At 34.5% G+C, this 17,812-nt stretch overlaps 1 protein-coding gene across 1 annotated transcript; it reads left to right on the forward strand.

The window, feature by feature from the left end:
- Nucleotides 1-220: 220 nt before the first annotated feature.
- On the forward strand, nucleotides 221-17,526 carry LOC123630014 (ankyrin repeat domain-containing protein 26-like; the record flags this gene model as incomplete). Its single annotated transcript, XM_045539345.1, has 8 exons — nucleotides 221-391; nucleotides 7,880-7,913; nucleotides 8,189-8,261; nucleotides 10,776-10,989; nucleotides 12,333-12,516; nucleotides 13,185-13,322; nucleotides 14,730-15,689; nucleotides 17,315-17,526. Coding segments are annotated over exons 1-8 (1,946 nt in total), but the record flags the coding sequence as incomplete, so codon positions are not given.
- Between the last annotated feature and the right edge of the window lie 286 nt (nucleotides 17,527-17,812).

Consider the following 17,812-nt stretch of genomic DNA (forward strand, 5'->3'; position numbering starts at 1 on the left):
TCACTCAAACAGAAATGAAGTAGACTTTATAAAAATTTCAATAATACCATAATAATTATAATTATATGGTAATTATGTACAATAATATTCAAGTAAGCACACAATATTTAATGATTAAAAATATGACAGTTAAGGTGAGTCAAGGGATAAAATCAATGAAAAGAGAAAAAGTTATTTTTATTGATAAGGTAATAACAATTATTCGTACTATCAAGCTTTCATTAAAGGTTGAAGAAAAGGAGAAGCACAAAAGCAATAAAATGGCAGCATCAGAAAACCTATGTGATGGTGCTGGTGATGACAGTGACAATGACGCATTACTTCAAGAAAGAAAGAGTAGAAAAACTGACAGTTGGCAATTTCCTAGGATGGAGAATGAAGTGTGTGATAGGTAAGCCTGTAGCAATATTTAACAGTAGATAATTTTATTGTGCTATACAATTAATTCTAATTGGACTAATATTCATGATTAACAAATTTTATGCTTTCTGTAGGTATATTCAGCCTTGCTCGGTGATCAGAAAAATGTGCATTAATGATGTAACATATTTTCCAATGATACTGGCATTTTATTAAAAGATTAGCAGTGTTGGCAAATGTGAGGAAAATGCATTTTGATACACTGTTGGTAAATAAAATTGACAAATCCTTTTTGAAGTGTAATTTAGTAGCATGTATCAACACTTCAAATATGTCACTCCTTTGGCCTACCAGGAACTTAGGATCTGGGACTAGATGCTGCAGGAAAACATGACTTGTAGAAACACATGTAAACACATACGAGTTAAGGACATTTATTCTATATTGTATATAACATACAAGAAGCCAATATATTCATAAAATAGATAGCCTATGTATGTCAAAGATCTATAATATATGTGTGTTCAGAATATTTATACAAGTGTGTTACGTGCATACATGTATATGCATGTTAAAGATAGTTACTGTAACATCATCATCTCAAAAACTTCGAGGTAGTCTACATACCAATCAAGAAGGAAATAGTTACATTGTCATGTCCATATAATAATGTCATATGCAACCATTTAAACAACAAAGTTAGATCTGTAGTGTACTGATTACTTCACAATTGATGGATATTTAAAGCATATAGTTTGATGACACATCTTAAGCAAATTATGTTAGAATTCTTGTAATATCTGCTGAGGTTCAAAAGGATGCTGCATGCTACACTGCAGCTCTACCTTGTTCCCAACAGAATTGCTAATTATTGATTTGTTGGGGTTTTGTTCTCAATGCATGAGTGCTCACCTGCTGGATCCTCACATTAATCCAGATATTGCCAAGGGATTGCATATCCATATCCCATATAAACATTTTCATATTTTGGGTAAAACTTACTAAAATACATCAAAGGATCTTTAATCTACTAACCAGGTATTGGCCACCTCATTCTGTAGAAAGCCAGATAGTAAATGATTTAGGCTTTTTGAACCACAGGGCCTCTGTTCATTGTAGTCCACAAACTGTGATAGACAGTAAATAAATAGACATGGTGGTGTCCCAATTAAACTTTACTTATGAAAACAGGCAGCGGGCTTGACTTGGCCCCAAGACACTAATTTGCTGACCCCCGTGCCAACACCAAGGTGCTGCTAATGTGGTGAATCTTCTTTGTAAAGATAGCCTGAATTCATGGCATTAACCTTCCTTTTAAATATATGTCAATATGCATCATACCGTATTTTCTACAGTGACTTTATATGTTACAAACATTCAGTTTAAAAATGAGATTATTTTGTGCATTTACCCCTTTTATTCCTGTCCTTGAATCAGTATTTTAGTATGAGTGATTGCTTTCTATATTTGATGAGTATAAAATATCCTGCAATTGGATGATGTTTCTAAAGGCAAAAATACTACTTTTGAATGTTTTGGTGTTTCTATGGTCTTTTTTATAAGTATGGGCAAAAGTATAAGCAAAAATCAGCTTATATGATCTAGAAATGTTCATAGGATCTTGTAATTCTATAATTTTTGTGAATTTATTCTTTAATACCTTGGTCTGGCGTTTTTTAAAATGCCATATGTATACAATTTGGAAACATTTAAAGTGTGAAAATATACTATATAATTATTGTATAGTGATTGAAATATATAGCTAAACAAGAAGAACATTAGAGTGTCCATGATCATGCCACTTAGGTATGATGGCCTTGAAAAAACTGCCTAGTGTCTGCACATGGACTTGAATTTCTTTGCCATTCACTCTTGAACTCATTCCAGCAATTTTCACTCCCACCTCTAGTGCAAAATTGGTTTTCTCAAAGTTCCCACTGATTTTCACTTTAATAAATCTAGATATAATTTCTGAGACCTCATTTTACTCACTCTGTCAGCAATCTTTTCTCCAGTGAAAAACTCTCTCCTCCATAATCCCTTTTACCCTTGACTTTCAGTATATCACTCACTCACCTGGTTTTTCCTCCTTCTTTTCTAGTTCATCCATCTTAGTCTGTTTTGTGTGTTCATCCTCACACCCCACCTTTCGCACATTGAAGTGTCCCAGGGCTCAGTCCTCAGGCTTCTTTCTCATGACTTTTACTACCTTGTGTGTGCTAATGATTTTCTTAATTCCAGACCTATAGACAAAACTGCCTACTTGACCTCCCTCTTTGGTTAGCTATTAGGTATCACAGCTTACGAGGTCCAAAATTGAGCTATTGATGTTCTTTCTTATACCTCACCCTCATCATGGAGTCTTTCCTACTGGAGTTAATGGGAACTCTTTCAGTTACTCTGGCAAAAACCTTGGTGTAATCCTTGACATCTCTCTCTCTCTCATTCTCTCTTTTTTTCTCCCTCTCTGTCTCTGACATCTCATACCAAATCTGTCAGCAAATCTTGTCAGGTCTTCCTTCAAAATAGATGCAGAAACCATTCACAGATTGGTGAAGCCACCACCAATGTCTAAGCCACCACCATCTGCTGTCTAGATGAGTGTAACGCACTCCTAAATAGTCTTTTTTTTCTAGTCCTCTTTCCATCAATGCTTAACCCAGTGCTCATATTAAAACAAGTCAGAGGATGTCATTCCTCTGCTCAGAACATCCCAATTGCCTCCCATTTCAGTCAGAGTATATGTCACCATTCTTCTTAATACCTAAAAGGAAGCACATGATCTGATCTTTAGTCCCTCTGCCTTAATTTTCCATTTTTTTAAATCCCTTTAGCTCTGCTACTGCGTCATTGAACTTCTCACTATTCCTTAAACTCTACAGGCACACCTCTGTACTTGGCAGTTCTGTCTATTTTAAATGGTTTTCCTCAGAAATCTTTCTGGCCTCCTTTTGTCTATTTCTTCAGTTCTTTCCTTAACAACTGTTTTCTCAGCAAGGCTTTTTCTAGACATGCTAACATTTCCACCATGCCTCTTCTCCGACACATAAACATTTCATTATCCTGCTTTACCTTTTCTCCTCTAACATATGATGCAGTTTGCCCAGCTTTTCTGTTTACTGTCATTGTGTGTTTCCTTCACTCTCATGATAGGACTTTTGCATGTTCACTGCCATACCCCTGTGTCTGGAAAACAGCCTAGCATGTAATGTCATAAGGATCTACTCCATACACTTGTATTAACTGAGTGTATGGAGTTTACCCTGTGGGTATTGTTTTAATCATTAGACTAAATCTCATTTAAAAGTGTGACATGGGTTCATTGTGACAACTTTACCTAGCGGTTATGCATTTTTGAATTCTTACGTACACTTTAATAAGCTATATTCTGTATATTTATTTGTTTTCATTTAGGGAGAAAAGCCCAATAATGTGTTTACTCAGTATTTACTCTTTTACTGTAATGATGATTGTTTTACATATGGTAAGACAGATCAAAGGAATTGCAAACTTCATTTGTGTTTATTAAGAAAAGTAAAATATAAGTGAGGTAATTTTAATGGACTTAACAATTCTTTCCAAAGAATGGTGAGCCTTCAATATCTGAAATAAGAAGATGAAGTTGGAATTTATTGCTTTCTCTAGTAAGAGAGCTATGCTGGTGAGGCAGTTTCTTCCGACAGAGCAGTTGCTGATCTTACACAGGGTTTTGGGAAGAGTGGCATTGAAGGACTGGCAGCCTTTCAGAGGAATACGTGGGTTGACATCATCTGTACTAGCATGGTTATTTGAGTGACACAGTGGTTGAGTGCTGGGCACTCCCAGGCATGTTTATTGGAATGAGTTTGTGTCTGACTGGCTGTCTCTCAGAAGCAAGTGGCTGATACTGATTGGTGAATGAGGCCAGTGGTCACTGATGGATTGACTAGATTTAAAACTACTTGGGGGTGGCTATTTGTTACCATGGCTACAGATCAGTCATTTTCTAAGTGTGAGGACCAGACATTTTGTGTTGAAATCAGCCTTCTATCAACTATGTTCAAAATGAAAACTATTTGTTATTCTAGAATCGTAAACTTATTTTGCAGTTTGAGTCAAGAGCAGTTGTTTGATAATTGCTCTCAGGAAGATTTCTCCCCAACCCCCTTTTCTTTCTGGCCTGCTTAGTCTTAAACAGAACAGTTATCTACATGATTCATTTTATAGCTGTTACTTTTGTTTTTGTTTTTGATATATTTAAAGGCTCATGCTCAACTCCTAACATAATCTCCTGTGGGAAATTTTGGTTTCTTTGTAAATTCATATACGTATATGATAGTGATTTTCTTACACATGTGTTTATTCCACAAAAAAGTAAATACACTTTTCTGTTGGTATATCTTACTATTTACATTAGAATTAGCTAGGCTAAAAGTATATAAAAGTCAAAAAATTATTTTATTTTCAAACAAAATTATAATTCATCACAATATTACCATTTATAAATCCTATATAGAATGATATATAGGTATTCTAAAAGTAAGGATTTCCCCTAAGATATTTGCCGATTTCTTACATTCATGTTATGTGTGCTTCATGCTATTTTATAACTTTTGAAGTGAAACATTGTCATATTTAAACAGAAAACCAAAAATATAGCACAAATCTAATTATTGCTCCTATGCCTAAGAATCATTTCTTGTAGGCAGTGAGCTCCCAGCTTTCAGTGTAGGATTCAAGGTCAGCGTAGCGTTCACCTCTCAGCATTTGCTTCTATGTATTTTACACTTTTCCTTTCAAGTTCCTAAGAAACACCTAGACACCCTGTGCCTCATCTTGGTACTCACATTCTTTCCTTAAGTTGGTTGGCTTTCTCCTACTTTTTGCCTGGTGAGCTTCTTTTATGTATTTTGTCTGTTCTGTGAAGCCTTCCCTGGGCTCATGTAGAACTTTTCAAAAAGATTCAGTCTTGTGTATCACATTGTATCATAACTGCATTTGACCTTTTTTTTTGAAGCAAGGAATATGTATTTCTTTGCATATTGTTGGTGCTTCATAATATTTTTTTAAATTAATAAGTGAATTGAAATGGAGAAGATGTAGAAGTTTATAAAAAATTCCCTTTTATATATTGTCAATAGAATTATTAGAAAACATTATCTCTTTTATGTGTTTGTTTTAAAGTACTGGTCCTGCATTGCATATAAGGGAAGTAAAGAAAAATGAAAATGAAAAACAGACCTCAAACAAATCTGTGATGAGCAGTGTATGCGCAGGCCAGTTTAGTACCTGGAGGTGTGAATGATGACAGCGCCTGAAGTGAAATAGAATGAAGGAACATAAAATCTATAAGTCCTTTATGTCCTTGTAAAAGAATGTCAGCAGTGATTACTTTTACTGGAAATAGAATAGTGTTGTCTGCCAAAACTAGAGAATGCTCAACTGTATCCATGCTGTGAAATGATTGATTAAGATGAGGACAAGTGAACTTGGACAAGGAGTAGAGCAGTAGTTTCTTTTTTTTTTTTTTTGTATTTTAAGCTAAGTATTATTATTTTTCATTTCAAAATATTAAGAGAGTACAAATGTTTTCGTTACATGGGTGGGTTTTGTAAAACTTGAGTCAGGGCTGTGAGTGTGCCCATATCCTCTGAGCAGTGTTCAGTATACCCTTCAGGGCGGTCTGTGCCCCTTTCCCTATTTCCCCCTGCTTGATTTCCAATGACTTTTAGTTCCCTGTGTGTCTGTGTGTGCCCCTTAGTTAGTTGTAATTTATTATAGAGTGGATGGAACTAGAGACCATTGTCCTAAGTGAAGTAGCTCAAGAAAGGAGCAGTTTCAATAAATGGTTACCATGGAACCCTGACTGTAGTGGACAGCATGGACAGCTCTTGAGTGACATTTTCCTGGGAAAGGCAATGGAGAAATGGGTAATAACTGAAGAAGAATGTGGGATTCAAGGGAGTTTTATTTCTTTATTTTAAATTAGAAGCTTTTAGAGAATATATTTGTATGCTGTTGGGAATGACCAAGTAGAGAAGGAAATTTAATTTTGTTTACATGTCTGAGCACTAGAAACCTTCATACATTACGTTTTAAGCATTTGTAGTAAACTAATTGTCCTTAGAAGTTCTATTCATGTATGATTTTATAGTAGGATGTTATTTCTTCAGAACTGGTTCAGAAATGAAATTTTCTAATTGAATTAGAGATGCCAATGATGACTTAAAAATTAAACTGTAATAGATAGGATTTTTAAAAAGTGTAGTAAAAACACACAGACACTTAAGGCATATTTATTACAGTTTAAACATTCCTTTTTGACCATGTATATATTACAGTACCTTTGCCAGTAGCATAATAAATACCTACGATTTGGTAAGGTGCTCTAAAGTATCAGGTATATGTGTCAACTTTATAATTATTTAGATTGTGGGGAGGGCTTTCTTCATGTACAATAAAAAAGCAAACTATTATGATCTACCACAGATTATTACTTCTGGATTATAAAGTTCTAAAGTATAAAATAAAGTTTCATTGTACCAACAATGTCATTCACATGTATTACATGCTGAATAAGTATTTGTTGAATGCATGAATGAACAGTTGAATAGATAAATGAATGCTTGCTGATGACGTTCTGTAGAAAAAATAAATGTTTAGTTTATTAAAATAGGTTTCCAAAATTGGTTGAGTATAAAACCTTTTAAGAAAACATTTGTAAGGTTTAGAAATTATTATGTATGATTTTGGAAAGAAATGGAATGATAATATTGTTTCCTCTGCTATCATCTCACTTAAAACACTTAAAAATAAATGTTACTTTCACATCACATGGGGAAACCCATGCTTTGGAGTCAGAAACCTGGGTTTGAATGCTGGGTCTGCTACGGACAAGCTTTATGGGCTTGAGCAAGTTCTGTGGCCTTTCTGTGCTTAGCTTCTTCCTTTATAAAATACCTAATGTGTCACCTACCTCACAGGATTATGGTGAGGACAAAAATGAGTTTACCACATGCACAGTGCTTAAAAATAATGCATAGTATCTGCATAATAAGTTCGGAATGAGCTAGCTAATACCATCATGAGAAAAACGTTTCCCTCATATAAGGACATAAGTATGATTTCCCAAATAGGTTTCAGTGCCAGTAAAAGCTTGTTTTTAGTGAAAAGGAGAATAATCACAATAAAAATACCCTGATAGATTTCTTTCTATCAAATAATGTAGCTAAGATGTGTTTCCTTTTGTTTTGAATGTCAGAAAGCTTGATCTAAATTTAATTCTTTGTTATGATATTATTAATATATTTTCTGTATCTCTTCATATTACTTTCTATCATTTAAACTTCCTTGTAAAAATTATTATATTTTATATTGCCTGTAAATATAATTACCTGTAACATTTTGAAGAGGAGAAATAAATTTACATATGAATTTTATCATATAAAAATTAGACATTTATATATACAAAAGTTTTAGCTATTCTTTGTATTTCATATATTTATTGTTTCTCTGAAAGAAATTGTTTGTGTTTTTCCAGGCCTGCAAAGAAAACACCTAATGAAAAGAACAAGGTATTTAAAAATAAATTATCAAAAATATTGTTAGAATATGTATTATACAACATAAAATAAGAAAATAGTGGACATTTTGTTGTAAAGTCATTTGCTTTGAAAAAGTGGTAAGAAGCAGTAATCATCGATAAAGGTATCCTTCGAACAAAAATCCCTTTCTTTTAGAAGAACCTATGATTTTATTCATATAAAAGTTGGATAACTAGCACTTCTGTACATTTTTTTATGCTATGAGTATTTGGAGACATATTGAAGCAGTGTTATTTATTTTGTAGGTGAAAGAACAAATACAGTCTATGAGTGACCATGATGACTTAACTTGGTCATCTGCAACAGCCCCAGAGGATTGTGAGTTGCCTTCCTCTTACTATCAGCATTTTATCTTGCTTGTTGAACAGCTTGGAATGTATTGTAAAGGTAGAACCATTGTATAAATGTAAGACCTTCTTACGTATCCTAAGTAACATATATGTACCCATTGCTTAGCACGGCACCATACAGCACTGATGTGCTATAGTCACGAGTTCATCCCAGAAATATACTTTATGTTAATGTACAATTAGAACTAATGTATATTGTGCACTGTCAGCTGAAGAGTTATGATAATTCCACTGTGTTTTTCTCTGTGTGAATGGCATGCCCGGTCTTTTTGTTGACTCTGCTTCTCCTCCTACCTATAGCCAAGGGCAGGTTGCCATTAACTCCCACCTAGAATATTGGAATACACTTAAAACTGTTTTCCCTTCTACCCTAGCTGCCCAAACTGTGGTCTACTCTTCAACCATAATTATATATTTTGAAAACTCCAGATCTCATCATGGTCCTCCCTTGCTTAAAACGCAGCTATCACCTTTCATTGCTATAAGGTTAAAGATCTCAATTCTCCAGCATTATACTGCATAATTTTCTACCCTTCTTTCTCTCTGTGTTCCAGCCACCATCTTAGATGCTTGTCGCTCTAATCAATGGCTTTCATGAAGCATAATTAATATATGATAAAGACATAGATAAAATATACATTTTGATAATTTTGGACACATATGGAGACATTAAACCATCACCACTGTCAAGATAGTTAACATCCATCACTCACAAAAGTCTCCTCATGCCCCTTTATATTCCTTTATTAAGAAACTACTCAATTGTTTTCCAAAGTATTTGTACAGTTTTTCATTGCCATCAGCAGTATCTGACAGTTCCGGTTGCGCTGTATTGCCACAAACACCATGTTGTGCCATTTTTTAGAATTTTTAAATTTTAGGCATTCTGGTGGGTGTGTATTGTGCATATCATAATGGTTTCAATATACATTATCCTAATAACTAATAACCTTGAGCATCTTCCCATATGCTTACTTGCCATCTGTATGACTTCTTTGTGAACTATCTTTTTGGAGGTTTTTTAAAATATATTTTGGATACTTTTACTTTATTAACAATGTTTTTGTTTTTTTTTTTCTGCAAGGACTTTGTCCCAGTTTGTGGTTTAACTTTTCTTTCTGTTGGTAGTATCTTATAAAGAGAAAAAGTTTATAGTTTTAATGAAGTCCAATTTATCTATTTGTTCAATTATGGATTTTGATTTTCATAGCATGTCTAAAATGTCTTTGCCCAGCATAAGATCACAAAGACTTTCTACTGTGCTTTCTTCTGGAAGTTTTCTAGTTTTAGGGCTTATATTAATATTTGGATCTATGGTTCCATTTTGAGTTCATTTTTGGTTATTGATATTCAATTGTTCTGGCACCAGACGGTATCTTTCCAATTATATAATGGAATTTAATTATTTCAGTGATATTGTATAGTTTTCAGTGTATAGGTTTTCTTGATTTTACCAGTTTTATCTGTATTTCATTGTTTGATGAAGTTGTAAATATTTTTAAAATTTTAATTTGCTTGTTTTTTGCTAGTATGATTTTTTTCCCAGCCTGGCTCATGGGAATGGCCACTCTTCCTGGCTCTGTGTGAACACCAGGCATGGTTTCCTCTATTTCTTTTAGCTTTTCCCCACCCCCCACCCTTGGTTTAGGTAGTTTCCTAGCACACATGCACTGTTCGTTACTCTACTAAATACCCGACAGGGGATCTCTGCAGGTCTCCAGGTTTCTTTCCCTGTGCTATTCTCTCCTATCCAGTGTTCTGTCCTGTGATCTCTCTCTGCCTTGGTTTTACCAGACTCTCAGCTTCATCACCTCAACTCGGGGAGTCTGGGAGACTCTACCTGAGGTTTTTCCTCCCTCAGTCATGGCCTGGAACGTCTGTCAAGGCAGAGAGCTGAGGCATTCATAAGGCTTAGCTCACTTGTTTCCTTTCTTTCGGGGATCATGGTCTCCATTGCTTGAAGTCCACTGTCCTGAAAATCGTTGTTTAATGTGCCTTGTCTATTTTGTTCTGGTTGTTTCAGGTAAGAAGGTCAATCAGCACCTGTTCCTCCAACTTGGCTGGAAGCAGATTGCAGTGGAGCTTCAGCCCAGGCTGTAGAGTGGCTGGAATGTTTTCCTTCTCCCTTTGCTCAACTGCTTCCTTTCATCTTCTGTTTTTCAGTGTTGCCATCCCTTCCTCAGAGACAGTTCGCTGGGCTCAGTGTAGATCAGTTTTTCTTAAGTGCTCATAGAACTCTCTTTACTTATAGCGTCTATCTGAATTTATAATTGTCTTTGTTCCTGACCACACTTAAAGTATTTAAATAAGAACAGAGGTCTTATCTGTTTTATCTTCAGAGCTGGGTGTAAGGTCCTCCACATTGCAGGCCCTCGCTATATATTTGTTCATTGTATGAATGAGTGACTGTTAAATGTGCAGTCCTTTATATCCCAAAAGTACTCATGTATTTTATATCTTTATTGTTTTCTCCCTAATACAGATTTTGTTATCCTATTGAAAATGCAAGATGCCATTCTTTCCCAGCAAAGATTAGTAGAACTTAAAGGCAATGAGTGTGAAAGACTCACAATAAAAATTGGAAAAATGGAAAACGAGGTTAGCATTCTGCAAGATGAGCTCTATGAAGCCAAAAAAATAATGTCACAGTTAAATTATGAAAAAGCCGTATGGGAATGTGAACTCTCTACTTTGAGGTATGACATCCTAGTTTTAAAGAAATGTTTGCATGTACTGTTTACTTCACACTAAAGATCTACAGGAGAATTTGAGTAATTGCTACTTCCATTCTGGGGTTTAACAGGGGTAAAATCTGTGATGTTGTAGAGTGTGAAATTCTTCAAAGTAAGACAGTAAGTTATAAACTGTGAATATGTCTACTAATAAACAAATGCATATTCTTTTACTTCTTAATGCTAATGGCTACATAGAAGTCTAAAATTTGGAAATCTCATTATTCCAGAAATTATGTTTTGAATTTTAAAATTTTCTGTATTATAATCAATGCTACAAGGAACAGCTTTGATATAAATATTTTCCTACATTTCTAACTATTTACTTTGAATAATTTCTTCAATGTAGAATTTTTGGTGAAAGTATAGGAACTTTTAAAGAAAGATCTTTGATCAATATTGATATTTTTTTCTCAAGAAACTTCATATTAATTTACAATTGAACAGAATGTGAAATGGCCATTTTTCTCAACCCAGAATGAATTTTAAAAATTTTATATGCTTTTATTCTGAATATGCATGGAACAAAAAGTAACATGGAACATAATTACGGATTTGTTTCTTCAACATCACTCTCTCATACAGAGATAAAGTTAATTCAGAGTTCTATGTTAAAATACATATTATCCTATGTTATTTAATTAAATATTAGATCTTCTCTTGTTCCAAAGCAGATTTTAAAATTTTTTATGAAATATAAAATAATGAGCAAGATACACTGAACATGTTACCAAACAAAGAAATGCAAAAGGTGTGGGGTAATAGATACTGGACTCCTTAGGCTGTTCCTGGATCATGGTAATCTGTAGATACATGTTCTGTGAAAGACATGGGAAGGTGCTCTCCTACACGGTAAATTATTGTTAGGGATACCTGCAATATGTCATGAAGTTGACAATTTATTTCTACTGAATGTCTAAGCTTGTTTATAAACAGCGACTTTTTAAAACTTAGTTAACTTGAAATGATCTGCCCTAATTGAGGGGTAATTATGACTGTGTGAAAACAAGGAAACTTTCAACTTGTATCTTTAGTGGATCATTGCCAGTATTCTTTTCCATAATATTTACCAGAGGTACTAGTAACACAAACTTATCAGTTAGCAGATAGTTCTTTCATCAGTACTCTTTATATCCTTTGGAAGAGACTGAAATGAGAAATTAAAAACCTGAGAAGTAGGAAAAATATTCAAGAGCATGGAAATTTTATTAGGATAATAGACCAACATATGAAGAGACAGATCATAAAGTGGACTTTGTATTTTCTACAAAAAACTAATTTTAAAAGATAAGTGTATTTAATTGCAGATGTACCTTAAAAGAAGAAGGAGAGAAGAGAAGAAATGCTGATCTGTTATATGAAAACACTCGAGAAGAGATAAGAAAAAAGGAAGAGGAATGCAGGAAAGAAGTTGAAATGAAACAACAAGCTGAAGAGTCTGTCAAAACACTGAATGCAGAAATGAATATATTAAGAAACTATTTGTCTGAGGTAAATTGATCTTCGGTAAAACTTTCTATTTTTTTTATATTTCAGCTTATTATGTGAGTATAAAAGTCCAGGTTATATATATTGCCATGTCCCGCCCATCAACCCCCCCCCCCCCCGCCCTCGAGTCAGAACTTCAACCATGTCCTTTCCCCAGATTAACTTTATGTCAACAATATTGCTTACATCAATTTGGTAAAATATATGTTATGTAGGATTAAAACACAAGAAAAATGTTATCTTAAAAATGAATTATGGCATTTTTAGCTAAAATTCCTTATTATAAATATTGGCATCTGATAAGTGTTCAGTATATGCATTCCGCATGGAGCAATGAAGGGAAAGTTGAGTTTAATCACTAATAAAAATGTTAATTTAGGCATTTTTATATTACAGTAAGGTCTATAGCTTTGAAACTCTAATGAAACTAGTTTAATGTTCTGTAAATTTTTTTTCACAGTACTATATATGTGTGTATTTAAAATTGTTGTTCTTTGATGAATTTAGCTGTCATTTATTCAATTAAAATTGGAGTAATTCTTGAGACAAAAAAGTCCTTGTCTTCCATAAGCTCTTGCTTTTCACAGCTTTGTTAAAGGTTATACTCTTAATTAACTTTTTGGACTTTTTTCCCTGATGCTATTAGACCAAAAACTTTACTATATCTCTAGCTTGCAGAAAAGTACAACGAGAGTCAGAGGCAGCTATATGGAGAGCGGAATGCCAGACAATTACAAGGTTGGATTCTGGCCAATCAACTTTACACACAAACTGAAACAGAAATGACTCTGAGGGAAATGGAATCTCAGGTATTTTCTTTAGTCATTTTCACATACGTGTTTGTGTGTGCTTGTATGTGTATATATTAATATGTAAAACACAAACTATATGCATCTTGGAAAGTATAAAGTATTTTAAGCTGCGTGTCTGTGTATTTATACATGTATGGAAGTGATGGTGGTGGCATTTTTGGCCCATTGGATAAAATATTGTTCTCAATTCAGTTACATTTCTCTGCCATAGTCCAGTAGTTATAGTCACAATGGCCTCATCCAAATCAGAGGCTTTTAATGTTTTCTGTAGGAATTGATGGTATTTTCATAATCTCAAATCCCTTGCTACTAAGAATAGATGTTCTAGTTTTGGGAAGTGATTCCATTCCCTTGATATATTAATGGAGAGGTTAGTTTATTACTTGCACTGATGGTTAAGGAGGAAAAGGACAGCCAGTTCAGAGACCATATTTGGAATGCCATGCTCCTCACTGTGGAGAGGAGTTACAATTTGCTCCAAGTAGTGTCTTATTTCAGTACAAAGAGGTTTTGCAAACAATAGTATGCCATAACATAGACTTAGTGAGAATTTTTTGATAAGTGTTTTGTTCCTAGTAAAATGATTGAGTGCATTTTCCCCTGTTCACACTGATTACGGTTTCAAACATTGTAACCAGGAGAAAATAAGAGCCATTGTGATGGCAATTCATGATTTTCTTAAGAAGAGCTCAATCAATGTTATCTTAGTTATGGCTGGTGTTTTGAAATGAAAGGCTTCCTTTGTGTTTATATGCTTACACAAGAGAAGTAACTGTGATTTGGTAGAGGTAGAATCAGAAGACCTGGGGGAAATTCCACAGCTTGCCTACATTGTTAACCTCTCCTTTTCAGAACTGTGATAACTAAATGAGTTTGTTGATGTATGTAGAAATGGTGTAGGACAAAGCCTAGATACATCATTTGTCCACCAATGTACCATACACACTGACTACAAATAGCTAGGAAGGTAGAATATCTATAAGGAAATTTTATCTGTCCAAATATATGCAAAGCTAAGTCTCTTCCTATGGGTAACGCAGAGATTAGCTGTTACAGTGTAAACCCAATTTTTTAATGTAGTCAAATCTATAAATCTTTCTTCTTATGCCTTTGATTTTGTTGTAATTCAGGGAAAGGCTTTTCCAATTCTGAGATTCTTAAAAATTCTCTAATGGTTTCCTTTTTCCTTTCATGGATTCATTTTCCAGAAATGAATGTTTGATGTTTTGAGAATTTATGCTCTATTATACAGTGTGAGGTTTTGATCCATCTTCTATTTCCAGTTGGATATCCTCTTATTGCATCATTTTCAATGTACAAATGGATAGGTTCTCCTTTATTTTAAGAAGAAATCATATGTCATTTCATTGAGTGCTAACTAAAAGTTCCCTTTGTTGTACTTAGATTTGTCAGAGTTATGAAAAAGAACGATTTCTTATGTGTACAAATGACATGTTGCATGAAGAAATAGCCATGCTACAAATGGAAATAGCCACAATAAAATATCAGAATGAGGAAAAAGAAAATAAGTATATCAACCACATTAAAATTGTGGATGAAGTGAATGAGAACCTTCAAATGACCATGAAAAAGAATGTGGAAAAGTTAACAGACACAGTATCTCAGTATAGTGACCAGCTTAATGCTCTGGCATGTGAGAATGCCTTGCTAAATGCTCAACTACAAAATGAAAAAGAGAGCAAGGAACAACTGCAAGCAGAACTTGAATCCTGCAGTTCTAGACTGACTGCTGCAATACATGATCAATACGTTGATCAAATTCTGATGTCAGGAAGAGACGTCGAAATGTCTTTCCAGAGAGCAGGACATGAGTGGTTTTGCTTACGGAATGAAATAAATGTACCTGTGTCTGATCTCAAAGAAAACCATGAGATTTTTGGTCAAAACTGTTCTAAGGCTCAAAGTCAAATCGGTAGCCTGGAAGATGAGCTCCATAGCACAAGAAATGTTCTGAGAAATAAGACTCTGTCTTTGGAATGTGTCCAAAGACACCTCTACCAAACAGAATGTCAAATGGAAAAGATCAATCAAATGTATGAAAATGAACAATATCACGTGAAGAAATACATTGGACAACAGGAATATCTAGAGAAGAGAATATCTGAACTAGAAAGAGGAAATATGTTGCTTCGAGAGCAACTGGTGTACGCTCACAGCAGAGCAGAGCATAAAGAGGAGACACTGATGAATATGCGAGAGCAATTTCAAGATACTGTGAAAAACCTTCTAGCTGAGAACGGAAAGCAAACCCGTCTGCTAGAAGATAGAAGTAAGCAGTTAATCGGTGAATGCAATCAGTTGAAAGAAAGGCTGTATCAAAATGAAAAAGGGAAACCAGAAGAAGTAAGTATCAAGAAACATAAATCTTTTTCAAAGTTCCTGAAAGAAAATTTAAAGTAATCTTTGTTTGTGACCATATGTTGAATCTAGTTGAATATAAACATATCTAGATGATAAATGTATTTGCAATATCAGGCTAGAAACATACCTTGTTTCCAGCTAATAAAAGTTATACATAAAAAATACTTTTTTAAATTTATATTTTATTTCAGGATATTATGAGGGTACACACGTTTTGGTTACATTTTATGTCTTTGCCTCACCCAGGCAGGGTTTAGAAGCACGCTCTTCCCCTCTACCATGCTCACCATGTCCATTAGTTGTGAGTTTATGCCCTCCCCAAACCCCTAATTCCTGGAGAATATTACTACCGTGTGAGCGCCATAGTGTTGATCAGTCAGTGCCAATTTGATGGTGAGTACATGTGGAGGCTATTCCTCTGATCCTGTGATACCTTATTGTGGATAATGGGCTCAAGCTCAATCCAGGAAAAGTATAAGTGGTGCTAGACCACTGTCATTTCTTATTGTCATACACAATTGTGTAATATTCTTTGTATACATATACCAAATTTTAGTAATCCAGTCATGAATTGACGGGCACTTAGGTTGGAACAGAACATGGTAGACCGTGGTCAGGTTCAACAGTAGAAGCAGGAAATTCAAGAAACAGCCACACAGTTTATTGCAGAAAAATTAAGAGAAGTCAACCTATTTTTACAGGTTAGTTAAGTGTGAACTGCACTTGCATTCATTTCCCTGCAGATTATATTGTCATATGTACATTGTGTGTGTTTTTTCTACTACACTTTTAGCAATTGGTTTTGTAGATTTCTAGAATGAGGGTGGCGTTTGTTTCTCCCTTTAACTTTTTCAGTTTCTATCATCATTACAACTAAATCGATCTTTGAGAGTAGTGATGCACCTTAGAGAATCATTCGTATATTTAGGCCAGTTAGCATGCAGTTAGCATAAAACAATAGTCCTAGGAAAAGAAAAAAAAAATGGGATTTAGAAATTCTACCATACTCTTGAATTGTACTTGTGTTACAATGTTCAGTTTTTAAAATTGTAAATTATTTCTATTCTTTAGATTATTAGATTCCTTGAGTACTAATTTATGAATGATTCAATTTTTTAAAACCCAAATTGAATGATCGATTTAGTTGATAATTGCTGATAAATATTTTAAACCTCATCTTCTTTTGTCATGTATTTAAAATTGCTCTCTGAGGATGGGTGTGGTGGCTTATGCCTGCCAGCACTTTGGGTGGTGGAGATGGGAGTATCACTTGAGAACAGGAGTTCGACACCAACCTTGGCATCATAATGAGACCCCGTCTCTCCAAAAATAATAAAATGTGCCAGGCATGGTGGTGCACACCTGCAGTCCCAGCTAGTCGGGATGTAGAGGCAGGAGGATCGCTTGGGCCCAAGAATTGGAGGCTGCCGTGAACTGCGACTGGGCCACTGCACTCCAGCCTGTGTGACAGGGAGATACTTTCTCTAAAAACTAAGATAAAGCAAAATCAAATAAAATCACCGTCTGATTCAAAAGTGAAGGAAACAAATATGCAAGAATTGTTTAGGTTGTCACTGCTAAAAATGTATCCTTTTAATTTGTTTCAGGCACAAGCAGCATCGGAAGAATACAGACGACAGTTGAGAGAGAATCATCTGGCTGCAGTAAGCAGTCAGAGGGAATTCAGAATGAATAATCTTGAATCCCAAATCTCCAATATGACAACTGCTCCAGAAGATTTTCATTGTATTGAACTGGAAAAATATAAACACTTCTATCAATTAGAGTTAGAAGACAGAAAATACTTGCCAAAGAAACTAAAAATGTAAGTCAAAATATGGAATGGAAAGTAAGTTAAGATCATTAATTTGCCTTGAAAGCACGCCTTTTACTAAGACAGGTTCATGAGATTAGTGGGAAGTGAAAGCTAGCTAGATAATATAATTTTGGAAAATTATATTAATAAATAAACTTGCCTTTAAAATGGGAGTGCAGAACAGTTTACATCTCTCCCTCTTTTCTTGTTTTATCTGGCTTTGTTTCTCCTTAATAGTCTCACGTAGTTAACCTGACCTGATAGTCCTTGAGCTAAGTATTTTGGAAGC

The sequence above is a fragment of the Lemur catta genome, unplaced genomic scaffold (genome assembly GCF_020740605.2).
Source record: "Lemur catta isolate mLemCat1 unplaced genomic scaffold, mLemCat1.pri scaffold_67_ctg1, whole genome shotgun sequence".
NCBI classification, from domain to species: Eukaryota; Metazoa; Chordata; class Mammalia; order Primates; family Lemuridae; genus Lemur; species Lemur catta.